The 24,768-nt window shown below is 42.8% G+C and overlaps 1 protein-coding gene across 2 annotated transcripts in view; it reads left to right on the top strand.

The window, feature by feature from the left end:
• Positions 1 to 24,768, top strand: part of DAAM1 (dishevelled associated activator of morphogenesis 1) — a 161,335-nt gene that overhangs the window by 47,756 nt on the left and 88,811 nt on the right. For both annotated transcript variants that reach the window (XM_046647122.1, XM_046647123.1), the window contains exon 2: positions 17,524 to 17,743. In XM_046647122.1, coding sequence (XP_046503078.1) covers positions 17,561 to 17,743 — 183 coding nt within the window. In that variant the 5' untranslated portion in view covers positions 17,524 to 17,560. The remainder of the gene's footprint in view (positions 1 to 17,523; positions 17,744 to 24,768) is intronic.

The following is a 24,768-nucleotide window of genomic DNA, read 5'->3' on the forward strand; positions in this document are numbered from 1 at the left end:
TTGCGTGCTTATTGAAGGTTGGGTCAGAAGCCGTGAATGTAACAGGATCCACTGAGCTTTAGAGCTGGGCTTTAGGAAGCAGAACCGTGAGATTACTAAGCAGATTCGTTCCTTTTGGGTCAAACTTCCCAATGAATACCTAACAAAACTTCCTTAATTAGACGCTTTTAGTCTTTTACATAGTGTTGCTGGGGCTGCCTCCTGGAAAGTCGATGTCCTGAAGATAAAGATAGCGATATTTACTTCTGTAGCAAAAAATACAGTGGATTGGAGGGGATTCCAAATTGTACTATTTTGAAGAAAGTGAGCAGCTGTGCATTCTGTTGCTATGGTGATGAGATGGAATTGCATTGATATACAGTATTGTCTTTAGTAAATGGTTTGGTAGCTTCCCCTCCACTGCCCCACCTCTCCCATTCTAAATTAATCATGTTTAAAGGAAAAAAGTCTCTGCTCATATTGATGTTTTGGAGTTTAACAGATTGTTTTCATTTTGAGAACTAACAATTGTAGGGTTGGGTGTGGTGAAATGGAAAAGTGCAGAAATGAAAACATTCTGTAAACCAAGGTCAAAGTATATTCATTGACAGTGGACTGTGTTCCTAGGAGGACTAAATGAGACACTTAAGGACTCATTGCTTATCTCTGATTAACTGAGACAACAAATGGTTGTAAAGCACATTGAAAGTGCCTGGCATGTTGAAGAGAGCTGATAAATGAAAGTTAGTTAATTTTTTAAAAAGACTAGTTTAAAAACAAATATTGCTAAACCTTTCTAAACTTTTAGAAACAGCTTGATAATTAAGGCAAAAAAATGTGGTCCAAGCCAATGTTAAAAAAAAAATCAGAATGGAAGGGACTAAGATGCAAGCAAGTTCCCTTCCTTCTCCAATCACCATTCTATTCTTCAGAAGGAGCCACTCTTCATGGGTTTTTATGTTATTTTGTCACATGTTAGACAATTCTTTGTTTTAATAAGTATATCCTTTTCACATTTAGGATATACCATGTTTATTATGCAACTTGGACCTTTTATTTTATATACTTTAGACCTCTGAACATCAGAAAAGATGTCTCATTCTTTTTAGTGGCCGTATAGTATTTCAGTATACAGAGGTACCCTAAATCATTTAACCAGTCCTGTATCGATGGCTTCCCATATTTGGCCACTTGGTGACTTTTGGCTGTTTGACAATCTTCCTTAGAATATGAAGTCCAAATATTAAGCTCAGTCCATCTGCTCCAGTCTTAGTAAATGAGTTGAAGTAACAATTTAAAACAGAGCTTTTCTTGTTATCTCATCTAGATCAAATTTTGCAAGAGAGGCAGTCTCTTCAGTGTCTAGTCTTCTTGATTACCCAATAAAGCAATTACTACTCTCACCTGATTACATAGAAGGTTACAGAGTTGGGTGGAGTGGGCACATTGGAGAGTGTCAGCTTCCCTTCACACTTCCCTTTGGATGACTGTGGAATGACTTTTTCTTTTTTTTTTTCGGCCTGGGCTTAAATTAAGTGTGTGGTGATCCATGTGTAGTCGTTAAAATTCAGTAAAGATCTTTCTTCACTATTTGTTTGCTTCTGCAGTTTCAGAACTGTTTGTTAAGCTATGTGAATAATTTCCCAAGGATATTTATCGTGTGGAGGGAAATCATCATTGAGAAAACATACTGTTTATTGTAGCTGCTGGTAACTTTTATTGATTGTCAGCTTTGTTTAATGAAAGAGATGATATTCATCCACTCAGCATATGTGTTCTTGTGTCCTTAGCATGTGCCCACCAGCTCTGATGACTTTCCTCCACCCCTTGTCCCATCTTCAAAGTCTGTGCATTGTTTTGATTGTGTATAAATTAGGCAGTTTTGAAGTGCATATTAAAGGGAAAACACTCTCTGTTTTCCTGAGAGCACGCGCCTCAACTTTCTACTTTCTCACAATATCTTTGTATGGCTTCTTAGCACCCAGAAATGACATCCTTATACAGTTCTTCCCAGGTCATACTGGGATTTCTGGAAGTGACTTGGAACTCAATTGCCAAAGGAGACTGTTAACTCAACAGGTATCAGAACAATTTCCTGGTGTCTCAGTATTTTCCCAAAGCTCGGTAGACATATTGCAGAGATGCCAATTTGTTCAGAACTGGTCATCATTGTCCTATGAGCTGTGTGTACTTATGTTCTAGTATCTTGTAACAATCTCAGAAAAACCCATTTTCCTTTTCCTTTTCCAGTGGGCATTTACTTCCAAAGTAATGGTAAGTTTATTTCACTGGGGCTGATACCAGCATACTGGTAATCATTTGGCAGTTCTCAGAATTATTGATTTCCTTTCCAGCTGTTTACAATGAATATTTAGTGATGTTTGAAGGAATCAGGTTTCAATTACATAAACTTTTGGGAAGTGTGGGCAGGAAATAATTAGAATCTTATCTCATAGGACTATTGTCAACATTGAGACCTCAATTTCACAAAATTCCTTGATAAAATCTTAACTTGGTCCTGGAAGGACCATTCTTGCCTCTTATAAATTCATACAATCACTGTGTTTTCACATGGTTCTATAAGCAGTGTGGCGACATTTTTATTGATTGATAAGGAGTCCCTGGCGTGTTGAAGAGGGTTGATAAATGGAATATTTCACCTTTAAAGATGGAAACTCAGGAGCATGTACTTGAGAGAAAATTGCTGGAAACCAACTTTAAAGTTGTTGTAGCCAAACAGCCAGTGTCCAGGCAAGTATGGATTATGCATACTTTTTTTTGTGATGCCCTTATCATTTTCTGATCCACAAGAGAAGTATAATTGAAACAGAGCGAAATAAAAGAAAAAAATAATAGAACTTCCCAACTTCTCTTCTTACTGGTGCCGTGACCATTTGAAGAACTTCCAACAGAATGGCTTTAGCAAACCAGAAATTCTCCAAAAATCGCTACTTGGGACATGTAGAATTTAAAACAAAACAAAATATTTTTGTAAAGTTTATCACCTTTGTCATCCCAATAGCTGGTGCCTGCGGCCTTGGGAATATTCTCCCTCTCTGTTTCATCAAGGTTACATCTAACATTACATTGAAGTTTTTAGATTTGTTGGTTGACATAGAACAACTTTTAAATGGGCCATTTTGGTGGGTCTACAAATCAATATAATATTGACAGTGAAGCAGTCGGCGTGGGTTTCAAGTATGCACAAAGTGAGCTGTAATTTTAAATAAAAGAATCATTACAGTGACTAATGGGTTATTCAGGTGCATACTTAGAGTTTTAATAGGGCTGTTGAGAAGGCTTGTAGACTTTCTAGTTTCAATAAAATACTGATATCTGCATGATGCACTTGTGAAAGTTCAGTATCCATGTGAAACTTCCTATAGGCTCCCAAAACTTGGATGCACGTGGAAATAATAGCCACCATTTATTGAGCATCTTCCATGTGCTGAGCATTTGGCTAAATTCTTTAGCGACTTTACAGTTACTACTTCCAATTCTGGAAGGATTTCTGTGCATTCACGTATATAGGGGTGTGTGTGTGTCTAGCTACAAATACAGTTTTTAGTTTTAACATAAATGGTGATACATATTTATTGTTATACAACTTGATTTCTTTCTTTCTTTTCTTTTTTCCTCTGAATATGTTAGATCTTTCCATGTCACTATCCATGGACCTAGCCCATTTTTTGAACCTGGGCATAGGTTTCTGTAGCACTAGTTCTCAGACTTAGCTACACATTGGAATCAGCTGCGGAGTTTGAAAAAATACCCATGCCTGGGCCCCTAACACCAGAGATTGTGATATAATTGGTATGGGATAAGGCCTGGGCATGGGAGTCTGAGAACCTGTGTTGTATACTTTGGGTGCACCTACATTTGTTAAAACATTCTCCTGTTGAAGGACACTTAGACATTCTCTATTATGAATAAGGAATCCTGTTTTCTTTCTGTTACAGCATTGTAGTGAACATCCTTGTTAATATATCTCTGTGCCCGTGTGTGAGGATATCTGTAGGTTAATCCCTTGATATGGAATCTAAGAATTTTTAGGTGTGGATTAAGGGGCCAGTCCATTAAAAACAACAATAGACACTGCAGGATGGCCCTCCGCTGAGCTGATACAATTGACTTTCCCATCCACAGCTTATTAGATTGCCCGTTGTGGGGCTGAGGTTTTTTTCTTTTTTCTGGTCTTCTCCGCCACCCCTTTTCTTTCATCCCCTCTCTCCCCCCAGTGTTAAAAATAAAAGTTTGTTCTGACTTTGGAGGGTTGTGTATCTGAGTGCTCATGGAGGTTCCCAACATGAAGGGAGACTGAGGAAATTCCATGTCAAAGTTTTATTACTATAGGTCATTGTAGTGCAGTCTTTGGAAATTAGTTTTATAGGCTGCCCTGACAAAGCAATGCCTCCGCTTCTAATCATTAGAGGGAGCGTGCCTCTCTCATCAAGGGCTGGGGCAGTGCTGACTGCAGAGCAGCACCACGAGAGCCACACAACGCCTGAAGCAGGTGGAGGCTGGAGTGCCTCTTTACCGCCTCTTTCTGCACCTGAGCTTGCATTCCGCCGAAGCTTCTACTGTCTTCCCATAAACCTCTCTTGAAGATTTATGATGTAAAATTTGTAGGTAGGATTTTTATGAAGGTCAGGGTGCTTCTTTTGAAGGGAGTTCCAGCTTTCATAATGTGACTCCATCATCTGTCCTTATTGTTTCTGGGTGGCTTCTTCCTGCTTCGTCATGAGCAGAACTCATTGGGAACAGCCCGAGCATAGGTGTGGTGCTGGCCTTGCCCAAAGTGAGCCCCTCTGAGCAGCCAGCGTTGTGGGGAGACTCAAAATCTAGTAAACAACTCACCACACTGTAATTTTAAACCCAGGAATCACTGTGTACTTAGCTTTCTATGAAGACTTTTTCCATTTTTAATGGCAAATGTTGGCTGTGTGCACACGTGTTCAGAATGATCTTTCTGAGGCAGAAGTGTGAAAGCCAGTGGCCCCAGGGGCTTGCAGTAGGTTTTCTGTCTTGGTGACCAATTCACACTTTCCTGGGCAGGCCAGATGCCTCTAATGTAAGAAGTAGAATCATAAGTAGATGAGATCAGTGACTGAGGAAAATGTGAAGGGGAATTGGGTCAGTGTCGCAAATGTCAGCGTCCTTGTAGTGACTAAGTTGGGTGTGCTGTGTGGTAGTTCTTGTATAAGTGGTTGGACTGAAATATTAAACCTGTTGAGTGTTTCAAAATATATGGGAAAGCGAAGATTTCTTTTAATCTGAGAGAATTTAATCTGAGATTAAATCGAATTTAATCTGAGAGAATTTAAACCCTGAGAGAATTTCCCACAGTTTGCAGCTAAGCTGACTAACCTGCAGAGCCCTGGATTTAGTGATGACAACGGCCTCACAGAGATTAACCAGCCTCATTCCAGGAATTTGTTCTGCTGATACACACAGGAATGTCAGAGAGAGGAATCTGGTTAACAGAATTCTAGCAAACAGTAGTTAACAAATATAAATCGCCCCTCCAACTTTTTAGTGTGGTTTTCACTTCCCTTTGTAATGTCCTTAAATCCATCAGACGTTTGGAGAGGACTTGAGGATGCTGAAGTCTTTCCTAAAGTCACCCCGGGAAAGAAGTGGTTGAGCTGGTATTTGAACCCGGGTCGCGACTCCACCATTGCCTGTATCATATTGTGTCTGTTCATCGGTTTTTCCCCAACTGAAAAGCAGAGACATTTGCTGTGAGAAAGACGGGGGTTTCTTAACAGTTACCAGAGAGCGAGGCTAATTTTAACCAAGAATGTTTGTTCTACGTGGTGTTTCATTTTCTCCTGTTGCAGTTGGATTAAAGTAATCTTGGTATAAGAGTGGTCAGAAGAACATGAAAAGAAGAAGGTAATTAGTGAGTTTTAAAATTTGCTTTCAGTAAACGTGAACATACAAAACCCCTAGGCGAGCTTGTATTTCTTTATTTTCAGTCTGGAGAACTGTAGTTTCCCTGGGATGCCAGCAGACATTATTCTCTGGGTACAAATAAAAATTACATCTACTTGGCAATAAAATGCCTCGATGATAGAATGTAGTGGTAATATTTGAGAAGGAAGAAGATTGAACAGCATCTGGTATGGGGGCTGTAAGGGCGGTAGCTGTGCTCGCTTTTCCAGGGGACCACGTCTTATGGCCTCACTGAGGAGAGGGACTTAACCTAACCGTGAGGACGGTGGCGTGCGTGAATCCTTGGCCCAGAGTGCTTCCAGTTTAGCTTCTCTAACCCATACTGAACTTTGCTTGAAGATCTGGAAAACATAGTTGTTCAACCTAAGTATATATCTATTCAACCTTTTCTCTCTCAGGGTTTGCCAGAATTATTTCAGTTGTGAGAATTTTCAAATAAATGCGTAACAATATATTTCTTTTTAGGCAATGTCTTTTAACGTCATTTGCATTTTCTGTGTGGATGGCACCAAAGGGTTGGCAGCTTGTTGGGGAGATCTGAAACCTAAAGTATCTGAAGGTGGGCATTGCGGTGGGGAGACATTTTAAGAGGTACCACGTTTACCTGTAGTGGTGACGACTCTGACTACAGGCCTTACTGCAGTGGGGTCAGCAGAGGACCGGAGCAGATGGAGTGCAGGTGATTGCTGGTGTCTTGCAATGTACAAGTGTTCTTTTCCAGTGACTGTGATGTCTTACTCTCGTATCCTTTGTGAAAGAGCTGCTGGGTGACTCAAGAAAGTTGCATTATTTTACATGTTTGTTTAAAGAACAAAACTTGGCCTCTTGGAAGAGTGAGAGCTTTGATGTGACAAAGCTGGCCATTGAGTCCTAGCTTCCTGTGTAACCCCGTCATTTAAATATGTCTTTGTACAATCTGAGTGGATCCCTTAAGAGGCAGTGAAGACAGAAACCCAAAGGGGGAAAATGATTTGCATTTCTTTCAGCTTCAGCTTAAAATTGTTTATTGTCTTAACTCAGACCAGCAACAGGTCAGCAGGCCCAAGGGCACAGGCGCTCTGGCAAGGCTCTGCTTTCTTTGGTGGGGAGCTCCAATGACACTTTAGGTTTGGCTCTTCTCCCAGATGATCGAGACGAGATGTCCTGGCTTCCAGACTGGTTTCTGTCACGTGAACAGCACAAATTTCCTAACTCGAGAACTGTGTTGTATTGGCTTTAAGGATTTATGCCCTAAACCCATGGTTAAAGTTTTGAGTCATGACAGAGCAGTCATTGCCAGTTTTTTAGGGTGAAATCTGGAGGTCTCCTCCTTTGCCCTTTCCCTGAGGAGGGGGTGTTTTCTGGGGGGAGTCTGACTTGGGCTTGGAGAAAGACTGTTAATTATGTGTTGGTTGAGGCCTGGTCTGGCTTGAGGGTGTGCTTGGGCTTCACTTGTTTCCTTCCTCTCTTATCTAGGGAGGAAGTGGGGAAGGAAGAGGCCTGGTTCTGGCTTCCACTTTGCCCACCCCCACCTACACTGATGCAGGGCGGACAGAGGAGGGAGTGGGCTTTGCTTCTGCTGGCCTGCTTTAGGCAGTGGAGCAGAAAGTGTTTTCAGAGTGCCAGCGGCTTTTTTGAATGTTTGGGTTTGGGTTTCCCCATCGATGGTGGGGTGCCCAGATTGTTCAGAAAAGTCACTGGGCTGAGAGGACTGACTGCTGGGTGAATTTCCAGGAGACACTCCAAGAAGTGCCCTATTAGAACATGCTTTGGGGACCAAGTGTGTGGGAAGGGCTGTCCCTCCACTGGACACACTCACTGAGAAACGCCCTTTCCGTTTCCTGGTGGAGAGGATGCTGAAACTTGCGGAGAAAACACATCCCCTTTCAAACGTTTCTCCTACAACCTTTAGGCTGTATCCCATGATTTTTTAAAGCTCCAAATAGTATTTGGCATCTGGTGTACTTGGGAAATGAAACCAGACATGAGGAATGTGAGAGGGGAGAGAGATGGCCAAGGAAAGATGCAAAGCAATTTTTTCCTTTCACATTCTTCTTGATAAGAGAATTTGGATTAGCATTATCGTGTTGTTGAAACCCAAATTGCATGTCAGGGCCCTTTGGAAAATTGCAGACTGTGGGGTAAACTGCAGCCCTGAAAACAATAGGCATGGCAATTAAAATGAGGGCTCTCCCAACCGTTCTCTTTAAAGTTACTCTCATGGTGTAAATTTTTTTTCTTGTTCCTCTTTTTATGCCTGTGACATTGTTTCAGAAATTCCAGGGACTATTTATAATAAACAATGACAGTATTTTAGTGTTGAAATTATAATTGGAGAATTCAATGTGAAATACTGTCTGTCTTGATTAAAATAATAGAAGTGGGGCACGACATGTGTGGTCCCCACTGCACTTTGCACTACGTGCAGAAACTCTCAGCTGTTCAACCCACTTGGTGGCTGGCAGGAACTCATTGTCTCTCCGTCTCTCCCTTCCTCCAGCATCTAAGCTGTTGTTTCCCCATAACCGCTTTGGTTAGAGAAAAACTTTGGAAACTTAGCCAGCGAGCTTATCTCTCTGTCTTATAGAGGCAGAAGTCCCTGATGCCACGCGCTGAAATGATGTGTGTATCGTACACATCTATTTTGTCAACATGACCTTCAGGTTTCCCCGTATATCAGGTACTATTGTGTGTTGCTTTGTGGAAAATAGACTTTACATATCACGTATATGTTGCAACTTGGTATTATCAAAGGAAGAGTGTTAAGGAGGGTTTTCTTGTGGACTATAAGTTGTTCTCCAATGTTTTTATCATCATGATGATCACCATCTATATTCTTTAAAATTTGGCTGTCATTTTTTTACTGTAACCACATTGAGAGTCTCGTTTGTTTTGTTGAAGAGCAGTACAAATGACTCTGACTTCCAGATAGGCCAGAGATGGATTAAATTTCTTACTCTTTGCTAAGCAAAATGCACCTGCTCCAGAATCTTAAGTAGCTTTTTAATTGCTTCCTTGTGCACAGCATAGCAATAGTCATCTGTAATGTTATAGATGGATTGCATTTTGGATGTCCCAGAATTGACTTCTTTCCCTCTGCAACGATGCCAGAAGCTGAGATTAGAAGATGTGTTCTGGTTGGGGGCCCAGCTGTCATGCTGGAATTAGTCCTTTCCCTTAGGATGATCTGATTAAAAAGGGGCCAAGATGTGGAAACACAGGCCCCTGGTTTCAGTAACTTTGCATTCCCTCCTCATTGGACAGAAAGACCAACTTCACTGCTCCCTAAATGTCCTCACTAGGCTGTGACCTCCCTAATCTGTGGATTTTCTTTCTCTGCATCTCTAGCACCTAACACTGTGTCTGGCCTATTGAGGAATCTTGGCTATGATAGCTGAGTAAGTGAATACTTTCTTGGGCAAAGTGTTCACTGAATGTAGGGAATGGGGAAAAGTCTGAAAGATTCTATCAATGTGTCTATTCTAATGGAACTTACTTGAGGATGGGTGTAAAAATCAGGCACCAGCTAGTTCAGCCAGAAGGAACCCCCTTCTCCAGGGAAGCTGCAGGTACCCAGAGGGTGAAGTCTGTGGGCAAGGCTACTGTCAGCATCCAAAAGCTTGACAAGTGACTCAGGAACACTTGGCGACCTGATTGACTTCAAATGTTTGGGCAGTTGTGAAAAACAGATCTGCAGGCAACTGTGGGAAGAACACCCGCTTACGTACCCTGAAAGTCAGAGATGAGACCATCTGTTCACTTAGGCATTTCTGCTTCGGCATTCAACAAATATTTATTGAGAATATACTGTGTGCCAGGGACTGAATGAAACTTAGTCCCTGTCTTCAGGATCTCATGGTGTAGTGGAGGAAATGGACATGAATTTACAAAAAATAACGCAGAGAAGCAAAAAAATATTCAACTATGTAGATGGTGCTAGGGGTGTGGAAAGAAATGTGTGACCATCTCTGGGAAACTTAAGGCTCATGAAAGCAGCCGTATTTGAGCAGATCTTGAATGGTGAGTGGCAGATGGTCAGGTAAAGAAGGACAAGAGCACCCTGGGCTGAGAGGACTGCAGGATGTGGGCTCAGAAGTGTGATTCCTGTCAAGGTCTGGTGACTGTGTGCACAAGTGTGAGGTGGGCACATGGGTACGCAGTGTTCAGGGTGTTGGGAGATGAGGGTAGAAAATAGACAGGGCCCAGGCCGTGGAGGGTCTTGTGGTCCAGGCCAGAAAGTTGGACTGTATCCAGGAGACACTGCAGAGCTGAGTGACAGAATCAGATTTATGATGTGCTGAGAATAAATCCAAGACTCCTCACTCTGGCCTACAAGGCCCTGGGGTCTGGGCCCCTGTCCTCTGTAGCCTCATCTCTCTCAACCTCCCGTTACTCACATTGCTCCAGCTGCACTGGTTTCCCTCCCTGACTCAAGCAGGCGAAGCTCCCCACCTGTTCTGGGCTTCTGCACACACTCTCGCTGCCTGGAATCCTCTTCCCCGACACTTTGCAGGGCTAGTCCCATGGATCCATTAGGACTCAGCTTAAACGCCCTGTCTCTGGAGAGGCCTTCCCTGATCACACTGCCTGAAGTAGCTGTCCCCTCCCACCACCACTACCATCACCACCATTTTCTTTCACTTTCTTCTGGCATCCCCTATAACACTAACCAAAATCAATAATTTTGTTTTAGTTGACTTAATTTTTTTCTGTCTTTTCCAGAGCAAATAAGCTCCCTACGGGTACACCGAAATGGGAATTTTCATCCCTCTTTCCTTAGTGCCTAGCACAGTGTTTGGCACATGGTCAGTAATCGATAAACATTTGACTTAGTGAATTAAGCGAATGAATGTGGACTAGAGCAGCTGATGGCGGCCTTCAAACCTTAGGCCAACATGGGCACACCATCTATTTTCGTATGGTCCAGGAGCTAAGAATGATTTTCACATTTTTAAGTGATAAAACAAAAAAGAATAATACTTTGTGACATGAGAAAGTTATATGAAATTCAAATTTTGGTGTTTATAAATAAAGTTTTATTGGCACACAGGCATCCATGTTCACAGATGTCTGTGACTGCTTTCGTGATAAAACAGCAGCGTTGAGGAGTTGTGACAGAGGCTTAGTAGCCCAGAAAGCCTAAAGTATTTACTATCGGGCCCTTTACAGAAAAGATTTGTCAACCCCTCGACTGGGGTATCAAGGTCAGGGAGAAGAGTAAGAAACTGTTGTAGTCGTTCAGATGAGAGATAGGGGAGGCTGAACGAAGGTTGAGGCCCTGAGGTTGGAGAGGGTGGGGACTGGATTCCAGCGGGATTAAGCAAGCGGGTCCCCTGACCTCTGCCAAGCTTCCCCGCCCCACTCCCAACCAATTAAGCTCCTCTGAATCAACATCTCTTTACCTTTACCAGCAAATCAAGTATCTCCCAAACTTCTCTCTGCCTAAGTGCCCTGCTGCCTCTCAAGTCTCCTAAGTCTCGCTGTGAAATGAGGATGATGGAATGAAATGATGGGTGTGAATGGGATTACTAAAATCACGCACACCGGCAGTTGTTGGACTCACTCATTAGTGAAGTGCTAGGGCGGTTAGGGGGGCTGGGCAGAGTGTCAGCTGCCACTGAGGGGTCAAGTGGGATGCTTACTTTTGCTTCCTATTCTGTTCTATCTCTAGGGGACTAGGCTCTGAACACTGAAGTTCCAAATATGTGTATTAAAAATGGTTGCTTGTGGGGGCCGGCCCCACGGCCTAGTGGTTAAATTTGGCGTGTCTCGCTTTGGTGGCCCAGGTTCACAGGTTTGGATCCCAGGTGTGGACCTACACCACTCGTCAGCCATCCTGTGGTGGCAACCCACGTGTAAATAGAGGAAGATTGGCACCGATGTTAGCTCAGGGTGAATCTTCCTCACCAAAGAAAAAGAGATTGCTTGTTGGAGATCTCAAAGCTTTGCCATCGTCTACAGTTTAAGGATGGGTTTAATGGAAGACCTTGTATTTGGGGTTCCACAGAGGAGCCAGCGTCAAAACTTGGCCTATGGGCTTTACTGAGGCTTTTAAACACAAATCACCTGTCAAAGGCAATATTTTGTCTTTATTAAAATGGTTTCAATTAGGTTCTTAAATGTAATAGGCTCTGTCTCTTATTACTCATCTTAGAAACTAGACAAGACCTTCATATTCTTTTGTTTATAGAACTGTGGCATTTTTTTTTAAGACTTGAAAAATACTTTCAACTGATTTTTTAGATCTTAACATGTCTTCTGCACCCCTCCTTGATACAGCCAGAATGTAATATAAGTTGGGTTTAAGTGAAGCAATTTGTAAAATGCAAAAGTAAAGCCATCGCTCTCTTTATTCGTTTCCCAAATACTTTGGTCATACTCCTATATGTGCACGGCACCAAGTGACACATGTTATGAGCACTTTTCCTCCTGGAATTGACTCTTGAATGGGGGAAGGAAGACCCAGACCACAGATTACTGTAACTGTTGGCTGTGCCACATGGGGGTCCCAAAACGCTAAGAGGGCCCAGACCACGTTCAGCTGGGTAGGTTAGCAAGACTGCCTGCGAGTGAGCTAGAAGGCTGAGCTTGGACCCAAGGACCTTCCAGGAGCTGGCCCATGCCCCCATCTCCCAGCAGCCTGAACACTGCCTCCCTGTTAGACCTTGACAGTGGTCCCTGAACAGTCTCTCTTCACTTTCCTGATGGTCGAGTGACAGGATATGCAGGACGCTGGCCTGGCTACTGAGTGGGATATGGTTCCTGCCCTCAGGACACACACTGGAGACAAACCTTAACGGTTATGTTTTAATGAGCTAAATCTTAACTCCCATCTGCTGGTGCACATCAGTGCTGTTGCTGCCTGCCCGTGCTGGTTAACAAAGTGTGCAAGAACTGTACACTTAGAGAAATTCCTACAGCAGTTTGACATTGCCGAGATGTTTGCACTGTATTTTACAAAAGTAGTTTATAACAGGTTGGAGGGAGAGCAACTTCACCACGGAGAGTTTGAGAAGCTGGTGTATAGATCACCATAACTTGGATGTTTTTGATAGGAACAGTTTTACATACACATTCCCCCCCGCCCCCGTCATATAAACAAAAATCATATAAAGTGTTTTTTAAAATCTCATCTCATGTTATTAACTGTGAAAGTAGTATATCTTTATTGTGATAACAACTTGGAAAGTACAGAAGAGTTTTTCGTTTTTTCTTTTAAGTGATCCGTACGTCTGACATGAGCTAACTGCTGCTCACATTTTGGTGCATTTCTCTTGTCCTTTTTCCTGCTCATAGATGTAAATTTTTTCTTACATAAATGGGACATTGTACACATATTCTTTGTTTTATATATCATAAGTATTTGCATGTCATTAACATCTTTTACAAAGGACCACTCAGGAGTCTGTCATCTAGTTGTGCCATGATTTATTTACCCTTTTCCTTTAGTCCTCTGTTACTAGCACTTGTTTTATGCCTTTGTTTGCTATTATAGTTAATGCTCTGAAAACTTTTGTTACAACGTCTTTGATAGTATCTCTGAATATTTCTTTAGAATGTATTTCCAGAAGTAGAAATACTTGGTCAAAAGATATGGCTATTTTAAGACTTTGATAAATTGCCCTTTAGAAATGTCAAAGCACATTTCAGCTACCACCAGCAGTGGGTCGGCTCCCCACACTGAGGACTCTCAGGATCAGTACTGTCAGGGTGGGGAGAATGTTGACAAAGACAAGGGCAGAAGGAATGAGTGGACCACTTGGATGGATGATGAGAGGAGAGAAGATGGTCATGGGGCATGGAAAATGGTCTGTTGGCTAAAGTATAGGATATTTTTAAGGAAATAGAAAAGACGAAAAAGTTGAGTTGGATCTGATTTGGTGGGGCACTGAAAGCCAATTTAGAATAGTATTGGGGAGACTTTGTGGGTTCTGAGCAGGGAGATGAGTGCCCCAAGGCTCTGCTAGGGGAAGATGGTGGTATCCGCACAACCCATGTCATATCACCACTCATTCCCTATATGCTCCATGTCCCTTCCCACCTCCTGCCTTTGCTTGCACTGTTCCCTCTGCCTAAATGTCCTCTTTCCATAATCTATCAAAGCTCCACTCATCCATCAAAGACCATTCCCAGATTTTCTACTACGTACTTCTTGCTCCATTATGTAGAACTTACTGATGTGATATTCTGTATTACCTCTGTTATAACTATTTGGTGCACTGTTCTCTCCCACCGTATTGTAAGCTTCTAGTGACCCATTCTTTCTGTATCCTTAGGAGCTTACTGTTGTGCCTGGAATATAGTAGGTATTAATACACATTTGCCAAGGGAATTCCAAGTACTACATATGTCTCCTGTGACCTTGCACAAGTGCCCCCTAGGCCAGGAGATGTATGCTTCAACATAATGGGATAGTGGATGTCTCAAATCATCATGTAGGGCTCCCTGAGGGCACCCTGCTGTTAACATTTCCCCTCCTTGCTCCTCCCAAAGACTTCCAGTTGCCAGCTTTCAGAGGCCATTATCCCTTAGAGTGAGTGCAGACCTTGACTCTAGAAGTGTTTGCAAATCATAGTTACTTATGAGAACTTTTACCTGAGTTTGCATCATTGTGTTAATTACAAAATCAAGAAATTTGTGGCAGATTTTGGAATTGGATTCTCTGATTTGGAAGAGAGGCTGTAAGTTGTTGAGTTTTACTTTTAAAACTTAAGAACAAAACCGAAGTTCAAAGAAGACATCCATTTCCTCACTGTGCAGAACTAACCATTGTTATATGTGGGCACACTTGCTTCTAGTCTCTCTTCTGTGCGTATACTTTTATTTTTAATTGTATAAATAATATATGAATACATTGTTCTTTAAAATTATAAAATCTTACAGATAAAGCTTAAGGCTCCCTTGACTTTCATCCCCACCTCCCATAGTTTTAAGTTTTTTTGAAGTAAAGTCCTTGGTTTAAGTGAGATTTTATGTAGAAGTCCAACATCCCTCCAGTAAATATGTGAGCATCCCACGTCCATGTGTCCCATGTACTATCATGTGCTGGGGACAGCGATGAATAATGTGTGCGGGGCCCCTGCCACCATGAAATAATCATATAGGATAATTTCAGTGATGACTACCGTGAAGAATGTCACACAGGGTGAAGGGATAGAGAGTGACTGGAGTGGGAAAGAGGACTGCTGCAGACACGCTTTTGGGGATGACCTCTCTGAGAAAGTGAAATTCAAGCTCAGGCCTTAATGAAGAGGAAAAATCAGCCATTCACAGATGTGGGCCAGAACATGCCAGTCAAGGACAAAGCTGATGCAAAGGCCCTGAGGTGGGAGCCAGCATGATCTGTGTAGCTGAAGTACAGTGACTGATACGAAGAGTGCTACATGCTGAGGTGGAGAGGCAGGTAGGGGCCAGATGGTGGAGACCCTTGGAAGCTGTTGGAGGGCCTTTGCATATTCTTGTAATTGCAGTGAGTAGCCACCGGAAGTTTCTATAAATAAGATTGATACCTAATATTTCAACATCCAAAACAGGTAAAAGCAGAGCTGCTGGGTGGCTGGTCCGGTGGCGCAGCAGTTAAGTTCACATGTTCCGCTTCGGTGGCTTGGGGTTTGCGGTTTGGATCCCTGGTGCGGACATACACACTGCTTATCAAGCTATGCAGTGGCAGTCGTCCCACATATAAAGTAGAGGAAGATGGGCACAGACGTTACCTCAGGGCCAGTCTTCCTCAGCAAAAAGAGGAGGACTGGTGGCAGACATTAGCTCAGGGCTAATCTTCCTCAAAAAAAAAAAAACCAAAAGCAGAGCTGCTGGAATTGAACTTGGAGTGAGAAGCTCAAATCAGCACATACTGAAAAATCTCTGATCTCTCCCCCATGTCCCATCTCACAGTAGCTGCACCTTATACCTTAGGCATTTCTAACAGGTGACTCTAGTCTGAAGAAAACAGAACCAGGGACTCCTCACCTCCATCCTATCCCAATTGCAGACGTTCAAAAGTTCGTCCTTAGGTCTCCTTAGAGCTTCCACCCCTTGGTTTTAAATTCAGCGTGGAGGGTGACACAGCTCTGCTCCTGCTTCTAGGTAGCGGCCCTGAGAGCAGTTCAAGGATAGTTGCAGGCCTCGGCCCCCCCCCGGGCCTCCTCTTCCTCTCAGGAAGCTTCTGCTCTGGTCTTAGCCCTGTCTCTCAGCACACGCTGCGTTTGTCAGGATGGTGACATTCATTACATCATCTGCTGATCTGCAGTCTACTCTCTGTGAGGGTGCTCACCAGTCACTGTAGCTTCTCCAGCAAGGTCACCTGCCCACAGCTCTGAAAAAGGAGAGTCAGGGGCCGGCCCAGTGGCACAGCGGTTAAGTGCGCATGTTCTGCTTCTCAGTGGTCCGGGGTTCGCCGGTTCAGATCCTGGGTGCAGACATGGGACTGCTTGGCAAGCCATGCTGTGGTAGGCGTCCCACATATAAAGTAGAGGAAGATGGGCACCCATGTTAGCTCAGGGTCAGTCTTCCTCAGCAAAAAGAGGAGAATTAGCAGTAGTTAACTCAGCGCTAATCTTCCTCAAAAAAAAAGAAGAGTCATCAAGACCCAACCACATCTGCTTGCTTGCTTGCATTTTTCGAGAGAAGAGTAGGGGAGGCTTCTCGATGTGAGTCCCAGTTGCCAGTGGGATAAATCCAGACTCAGCAGACTGGATTGCAGCTCCTCCACACCAGCCCGTCTCTCTTGTCTGACTCCTGGTGACCACTGCCTCGAATTCACGCCTTTGTCCCACCATCTTCCCCATGCATTTCTCCTCCTCTGCCCTTCCCATTCATGAAGGGCCAATTCACATCCCAGCATTTTTTTTTCTTTCAACCCTATCTCTTTTCAAAAATTGAAAATCTACAAAAGTTATTCACAATATGTGCTCATTATAAAAAATATAGCACTAAAAGAACATTTTCTTTTTTGCCTTTTCCTAGTCTCCTTCCTCTCTCAGAGTTAGGAATTTGTGGTGGATCTTTCCGGGCCTTTTGCTATGTATTTACATGTAAACGAATTTAGGTTTTTGTGTGAGATTGTTTTAAAAAGACATTATGGTATCATGCTATACACATTATTCTTTGACTTGCTTTTTTCACTTGACAGTATGAGTTGGAAAATTTTCTGAGGCAATGCATATACTGTAACTTAAAAAAACTATATAATCATAAAAAATGTATTTTTATGGTACGAATTCAAATTCAAAAAGATGTAAAGTGAAAAGGAATAGTTCTCCAATCCCCTGTGTTTATTTTGGACGTCACTGCTATTAACCCTTTCTTACATATATTCATAAATACATACACAGTCATGCGTCACTTAACCACGTTCTGAGAAATGCGGCTTCAGGCTGGGCTTGTACCGTTTGCTCAGTAGTTGGTCATAGGAAGCATCCAACAAGTGACAAGACATGTACTCTCTGCCCCACTGGCTTCCAGACCGTCTTGGGGTTGTCCTCTCTATGCCCTGCAGGGTACTGACATTGCCTTCAGCGCAGGGTGCTTTTTTTTTGAATTGATGTGACTTAAAAAAAATTCTTTTAATCGTTTTTGCACACTTAACCATGTCATGTTCTCTTTCTGCAGACTTTAGTCACTCCAAGAAATAGAACAGAGTTCAGCCATGGCCCCAAGGAAGAGAGGTGGACGGGGGATTTCATTCATCTTTTGCTGTTTCCGAAATAATGATCACCCAGAAATCACATATCGGCTGCGAAACGATAGCAGCTTTGCGCTTCAGACCATGGAGCCAGCATTGCCCATGCCCCCTGTGGAGGAGCTGGACGTCATGTTCAGTGAGCTGGTGGTGAGTCCCAGACTTCCATCCTGGTGGTGCTTGGGGGCCGGGAGGGAGAGGGGGGGACGTGGATGATTTGCTTTGGTCAGCCGTGGGCTTGTCCTTCTTCAGTGAGATGGCCCCATCTGTCCCTTATACCTGCCCCCCCACTGTCAGCACCGAGCTGGGGAGAAGGAGACGGAAGAGCGTAGGGTAGCATTACGATGTCACAGGGCTTTGCTGGTGCTCTAAGTGGAGGGATTCAGACCTTTAGGTCTTCAAATGTGGCAGTCCTGCACCGAAGCTGCCCTTTCTAATTTCTCCCCATCCCAACCTGACTTTATGCCCGTGTGCATAGATGATTCCCTCATCTGCTTCACACCTCCTGGGATTCCCCACTGCTTCCTCCACCCCTGGGCCCAGTGTAGTCTTTTTAAAAATTAGTCACACTGCCCTTTCTGTCCTTGATTCTTTGATGAAAGACATTATTACTTCAGTACAGTATAATTATTTATCCTAATGATAGGATTGCAATAATAATGTTGTGGGAAACTTTTTAGAGATGCTGTCATACTTTAGATTCCACTATACTGAAGTGAGAGAGAGATCTGGTGTAGGACCCAGTCATCAGGAGATGTAAGTGCTCTCTTCAACTTAGCTTTTCAATCCTCTCCGAAGTAGTGTTTCTTTCCATTCTTAGGCTGTTACAGCATAGTTTAAAGGACACTGGCATGGGGATTAGGAAGACTTTAGTTCAAGTTAGTGTTCTGTCTTTATTATCTATGTAGATAGGGGAAAAGTATATGGCTTTTCTGAGCCTGTTTTCTGGAAAGGGGAGAAAAAATAATTCCTCCTCCTAGTTTGATGTAATGTTCAAATGAGAATAATACATACCGAGAATGGCCCAATGCCTGGCCCTCATTAGGTGCTCATTAAGTGTTCCATGAGTACTCTGTCCTCCCTTGATCACCACTGGCATTTTCTAATGGAGTCAGTTCTAATCAGACCATTTCTGTAGCTCAACAGATACTAGAGAGTGCTATCGTTTTGCATGACTCTCAGGTCAAGAAAGTAATGTAGGCTGTGTCACCCTCCAAGGGTAACATCTGAACTGATGGTGTCACTCCAGCTCTGCTAGACCAGAAGTCACTTGTAAGCCTATCTTATAAGATAAGCCAGTATGACAGAGTACTATGAAGCTGATATTTGAGTTCTGGTCTCCTGAGTGGATTAATGGGCCTGTTACCAAGCAGAATTAGTTAGGAAAAAGAAGAGGTGACTCTTGGCGCAATGATTATACTTTATGATGTTGAATATTGTCAGTGTTTAAGGAATCGTTACCCTCTTCCATCTCCACTGCATGCAGAACTCTGTTCTAAGCATTAATGAGGAGATTCGGAATAGCAAACTAGAACCTGCTCCCAAAGAGCTGACAGCTTCAGTAGCAAAAGGGGACCGATAAAGGGATAATGCCACCACAGGAAGAAGCACAGGCTGCCTCTGCAGAGACTGTGTGTAAATGTGTTGTGGGGCGTAGGACACAGCCATGAGGAGGGTGGCCAGGGAAGACTTTCTGGAGACGGTGAGTTGTGAGGAGCAACTGAAGGTGAGAAAAGAACTGGAGGGGATCCACGTTAATGGCCATCTCAGTCATCTGAAGCTAGTTTATCCTACGATAGCAAAACCTCAGTGGTTACAACAGCAGAGTGACCTTTTGCAAATGCTGTATGTCCACTATGGGTCAGTTGTCGTTCTGCTCCTTGCCTTCTATCTAAGACTCAGGCCTGATGGAAGAGGAGAGTCATGGCGAACTGCCAGCAGGCTCTAAGCTTCTGCTTGGAAATGTCACTTCTGGCCACATTTCATTGGCCAATGCAAGTCACATGGCCACTCCTGAATTCACAGGTTAAGGATGTATCATTCTTCTGTAGAGACTGGCAGCACAAGTCACCTGACCAAGCCTGAGGTCATTGGAGGGGGTAGAAGACCTCTCCCAGGGAGGGGCAGTGAATCATCTTCCATGATGGTTTCAGGAAGGGCAATAGTCATGCTTTGACAGGCTTCATTTTATTTCCCACTTAAGTATTTTAAAACCAAAAGTCAACCTAAGGAGACAGATATTGCTGATAAGTGAAGGCCTCCTTGGTGGTAGTGGTGCTGACGGGCAGAGCTGTACCCTCAAAGCATCCACATCCACTGTCCTTTCAGTTGTGTTCTGTCAGACTCCCCACATGGGATCTAAGCCAGAGCCTGTGTGGTGGCAGCTCTGTGTACATCTTGAAGACAGCTCATTGTTCTGGATTCATAAGGGAGAAAATTCCACTCTGCCTTCTTGATGTCTTTATTCTGTGTGAAAATTGCCTGCAGCTGTTAGTTGTTAAAACACTGATGCCAAACCAGAACTTTAAGCTGAAACCATTGGAAAACAAATTACGTTGAGGTTTCTATCTGTCCTGGTGAGTAACGGATGGATTTCTGTCTACTCCTGACTTCGGGGACTTGGACCACAAATCCACCCAACTGTCAGGGATGTCCTGGGGCAAGGGAGGTGGGCTCAGAGCCACTGGAAACCTCTGCCCTGGTTCTCTTGAGGAGTCACAGAAGCAGTTCTGCCTCTGCCTGCACACAGGAGAGGGAGGCCACATGGGAGGCGGAGAGGGCGTGGCCTCCAGAGTCAGACCACTTTGAAACCTAGGATAACTTCCTTTAAGATGGTTTCTGTTGGAATTTGAGTTTATTTCCTTGCCTATAAAATAGAAATCATACTGTCTCTCTGAATGGCTTCTTTAAAAAGGCTGGCACCTAGTAGGTGCTTTACACCGCACATCCTAGTGCAGTGAGAAGGATGGTAGATAATTCAGGTGTTTTCTGGGCACAACACCCTAAGCAGATATCCTAGCTTTTTTCGTTTTCTTGAAAGCTAATCTGCCTGCTGTGAGTGAGCCAGTGTGGGTCCTCACCTGCAGCTTGTTTTACCTCCGTATCTGTTGGAAAGCATCTCATCAGAGCCGGTTGTTGTAGGCTGGTTTCCTTGACCTCTCCGGATGACTCACTCATTTGATGTTTTTAGAAGTGATACCGAATAGGTTTCTTGCAGAACTGCTTACTGCAGACTTACCATCTCATAAATAAAGCAAGCCCGGATGGGAGGTCAGCCGCGTGAGTCTTTAAAGAAGGTGGGCGCAATGTATGCCTCGTTCTCCAGCAGGCTCCCTGCCACCGGCAGTGGAATCAGACTCATTCCAGTTTCAGGATGTAGTGGTTTCTGGGGGGTCCTAGTTCCACACCCAGCCTATTTTTTTTGTTTAATAGCAGCTTTATTGAGATACTGTTCCATACCGTATAATCCACTATTTAAAGTATACCAACCAGTGGCTTTTAGTATATTCACAGAGTTGTGTAACCATCACTGCAATAAATTTTAGAACATTTTCATCACCCCCAAAGGCAACTCCCTTACCCATTAACTGTGACTCCTCATTTCTTCCCAACCCTCCCATCCCTTGGCAACCACTAATCTACTCTCTGTTTCTGTGAATTTGCCTATTCTGGGCATTTCATATAAATGGAATCATATAATATGTAGTCCTTTGTGACTGGCTTCTTAGCATAATCTTTTCAAGGTTTTATCCATATTGTAGCAGGTATCAGTACTTCATTTCTTTTTTTGCTGAATAATATTCCATTGTATGGACATACCACTTTTTGTTTATCCATTGATCATTGATGGACATTTGGGTTGTTGCGAGTCTTTAGCTATTATGAATAATGCTGCTATAAACATTCATATACAAGTTTTTGCACGGAAATATATTTTCAGTTCTCATGGGTATACCTAAGAGTTGCACGTCTGGGTCATACAGTGACACTATATTTAACATTTGAGGAATTGCCAGACTGTTTTCCAAAGTGGCACCATTTTAGATTCCCACCAGCAGTGTGTGATGGTTCCAGTTTCACCACATCTTTGCCAACACTTGTTATTATTTACTCCCTACTGATTGACCAGCTGCTTTTAAAGCTGTTCTATAGCTCCTGGAGAACTGAAGACATGTAACTTGAGATTTTTTTTTTTTTTGTGAGTTACCAAATAGAGTCTCCCTGCTAACAATTTTTAACTGATTTGGGACACTTAAAAATAAAATATTAAGTTGAGAGTTTGTGTAATCTCTGCTAACCAGATATTTTATGCCTTTTGAGCCTCTATCCTTTTTCTTATATTATCTCCCCCACCTCCCCTCTCCACTTCTTCTGCTTTGTCCTCTGCCTCAGCCACAAATCAAGAACATAACCAATCTGAGGCTTAGCACGTTCCCATAAAATAAGATTCAGCTGTAGTCTTGTCTTTTCTACAGGCTTTTAAAGGTCTTAGATTATCCCCACCGACCTACTTGAAGAGGAGGCATGACAACTCTCTAAGTTGTCCTTGTCCAAGTAACTTTTCCATCTCAGTGTTAGCAGTGGAAGGTTTCCTTTGAGATGAGCAGAGGAATGTGTCATTAATTGACTAATTCTTTCAAGGTGTGTGCGTATGTGGTAGGTGCCTGCTCTGTGCCCTGAGGTCACTGGTGAGCAAAACAGCCACGGTCCTTAATGACTGTGGGGCGGAAGGTCTGGCGGGGGAAACAGGCAGCTAGCACGCCGTCTTACGCAGTGTGACCGAGGGCTGCTCCAGCAGTACATTGTGTTGGGGAAGATCCTTTATTGCCCTTTTTTCACCAGGAGGGAGTTCCATTCAGAGGTTCCATTTATGTCGCCCTTAGCTCTCTTGCCCAGTAGTGACATTCCCGGCTTCTCTTCCCATTCCTCTTTGGGATATGCAAAGCTCAATCTCTCTCCCTTTCTCTATTTCTCTGCAAATCAATCTGCTTTCAGAAAACGCACATTCTGTGACCCTTGGTGCTATAAATTTCATAGGAATGAGCCCTCTTGGGGAGTTCTGCACCTGTCCAGCTGTCTCTGACTGATGGGTAGGTATCTAATTCAGCTCTGAAATCTCAGCAAGCCCTCTTGTCTGCAGATGAAAGTGCACTTCTCCAACTCGGCTTCCGTGAGTGAAAAGGAAGGTATTTTGCTTTCCATTTGTTTGATTCCTTAACTTAGCTCTCAGTTAAATCCAAACTTGCTGGGGAAGAAGGGTGCTATTTCCTGACACCTCCCCCAAACCCCACAGATACCTAACCTAGTGTAGAAGGATCTTGGAAAGCTTCCTGAAGGAAGTGACATTTACTGCAAGACTTGAAAAACAAGAAGGAAGATCCCAGCAAAGAGGAGAGAAAAGGCTATTACAGTGAGACAGCATAGATAGAGTTGGGAGCTAAGAGAGAAAGTGTGGAAGGCTCAAAGAATTAAGAGTTCAGTATAGATGGAGTATGAAATAGGAGACTTGGAGGATTGGGGATTCTGAAAGGTGAGCCTGGAAATGGGGATGGAGATGGTTGTATTATTGATTTACTTATATATCTCAGATTCTGATTTGAACCAGAGGAAAGTACCTCTGCTTTCTTACAGTTTCTCAGTGGACCAAATGTACCAAAGCACTCAAAATATTTTGCTATGTGGTTGCATTTACAAAAATAACCATTGCTCTTTGCATCCTCTAGAGGTGTCAGTAACTTTAGCAGAAGTTGTCATTTCTCCTTGGGTAGATTATGAGTATATTTTCCTTTGAGTCCAGTTGTTGAGGTGAGATGCCTTCTTGTTATGTACCTCCTCTGGCTACTTTAATTCTGAAATAGGAAAGAGAGAATTACTAAGAGCTCCCTTCCACTTTTCTACCCAATGCATAGATTCCTGCATATGCCAAGAGTTGATGGGCTAAGGGTTTCCTACAGAACATTTCACAGCAACACTACTATTGGAATTGGCATCTCCTCACAGATTCCCTTAGCTCTCTTGCCTTGTGAAACCTGCAAAATATCCAACTGCTTTTCCTGGGTGAGATTTTAGGTGAGAAATCAGGTTTAAGACAACTCTGGTTATTATTTTTGAAGTGTATTGTAGTAAATCTCACCTCTTATAGTACTTATATTGTTTGTGTATTTGGAAGCAGTTTCATAGACTTACTAGAGGAAAGCTTTCATTTCTAATACAGTATATCACTGTGAATTTATAGCTGGTTGAAAATAATATGCAGTGTGGACCCAAGTTTTTCTAAGCCTGAAATGTTACCAATTCCATTTTCCACTCTTTTCTGGTTAATCTGCCTTCCTTCAAATCCAGTGCTTAGTCTTCCATTTATTTGGCCAATGAGTCTAATGTTTTGGGAGAATACACTATAGAGTGCTGTGCCTTCCAGGACATGTAAAATATTTTAAAGGAACTTACTATGAAATTCATTACTGATCGCGAAACTACCATTTATACTATTGAGGATTGTAAATGAAAGTTAAAATCTCTATGGGGAAGGTAATGATGGTGGATACCAGAGGATGGTGGGAAGATTTGTATCTTCATAAATATAATTACTTATTATAGGGTCAGTTTTATTATTATTAAGTACTGAGGACATTTTCAACATTAGTAACCAGCACAGAATTTGAGAAATGAAGATAGCAGGGATGAGAGAATTTAGTTGATAAATCAGAGTTAGTTGAATTCACAGTCAAGGTCAGCTGTGCCAAATGAATTCATTTGGGAACCTACATCAGTAATCTCTTCATTTTTCAATATATTCTGAAGTCACTTGGGTATGAAAGGAGCTATAGGAATCCAAGTTAGTCTTAGGGATTTACCAGGGTACAACTTTTGTTCTTTTACTACTATGTGAATTGTTACCCATCTTCTCAGGCTGTCAACGTAATTTCTTTATTACTTGGGCTATTTTAAGCTCTCTTTAATAATGAAATTCTTCCATTATCCCCAGAATCGATGAAAAGTTTCAACACTTTTTATCTCTTTATTTTTAAAACTCGCCTTTTACACTAAGATCATGACTAAGAATAGAAAGTTTCCTGCACGAGCTATTCAGTTCCTGTCTCCAAGAAAGATGCAAAAATTGGGTAGCAAGAACATTTTAATCTGATTGAAAAAAAGAACCGGTTGTAGGGAGTCAT

Source organism: Equus quagga, chromosome 20 (assembly GCF_021613505.1).
Source record: "Equus quagga isolate Etosha38 chromosome 20, UCLA_HA_Equagga_1.0, whole genome shotgun sequence".
Lineage (NCBI taxonomy): Eukaryota > Metazoa > Chordata > Mammalia > Perissodactyla > Equidae > Equus > Equus quagga.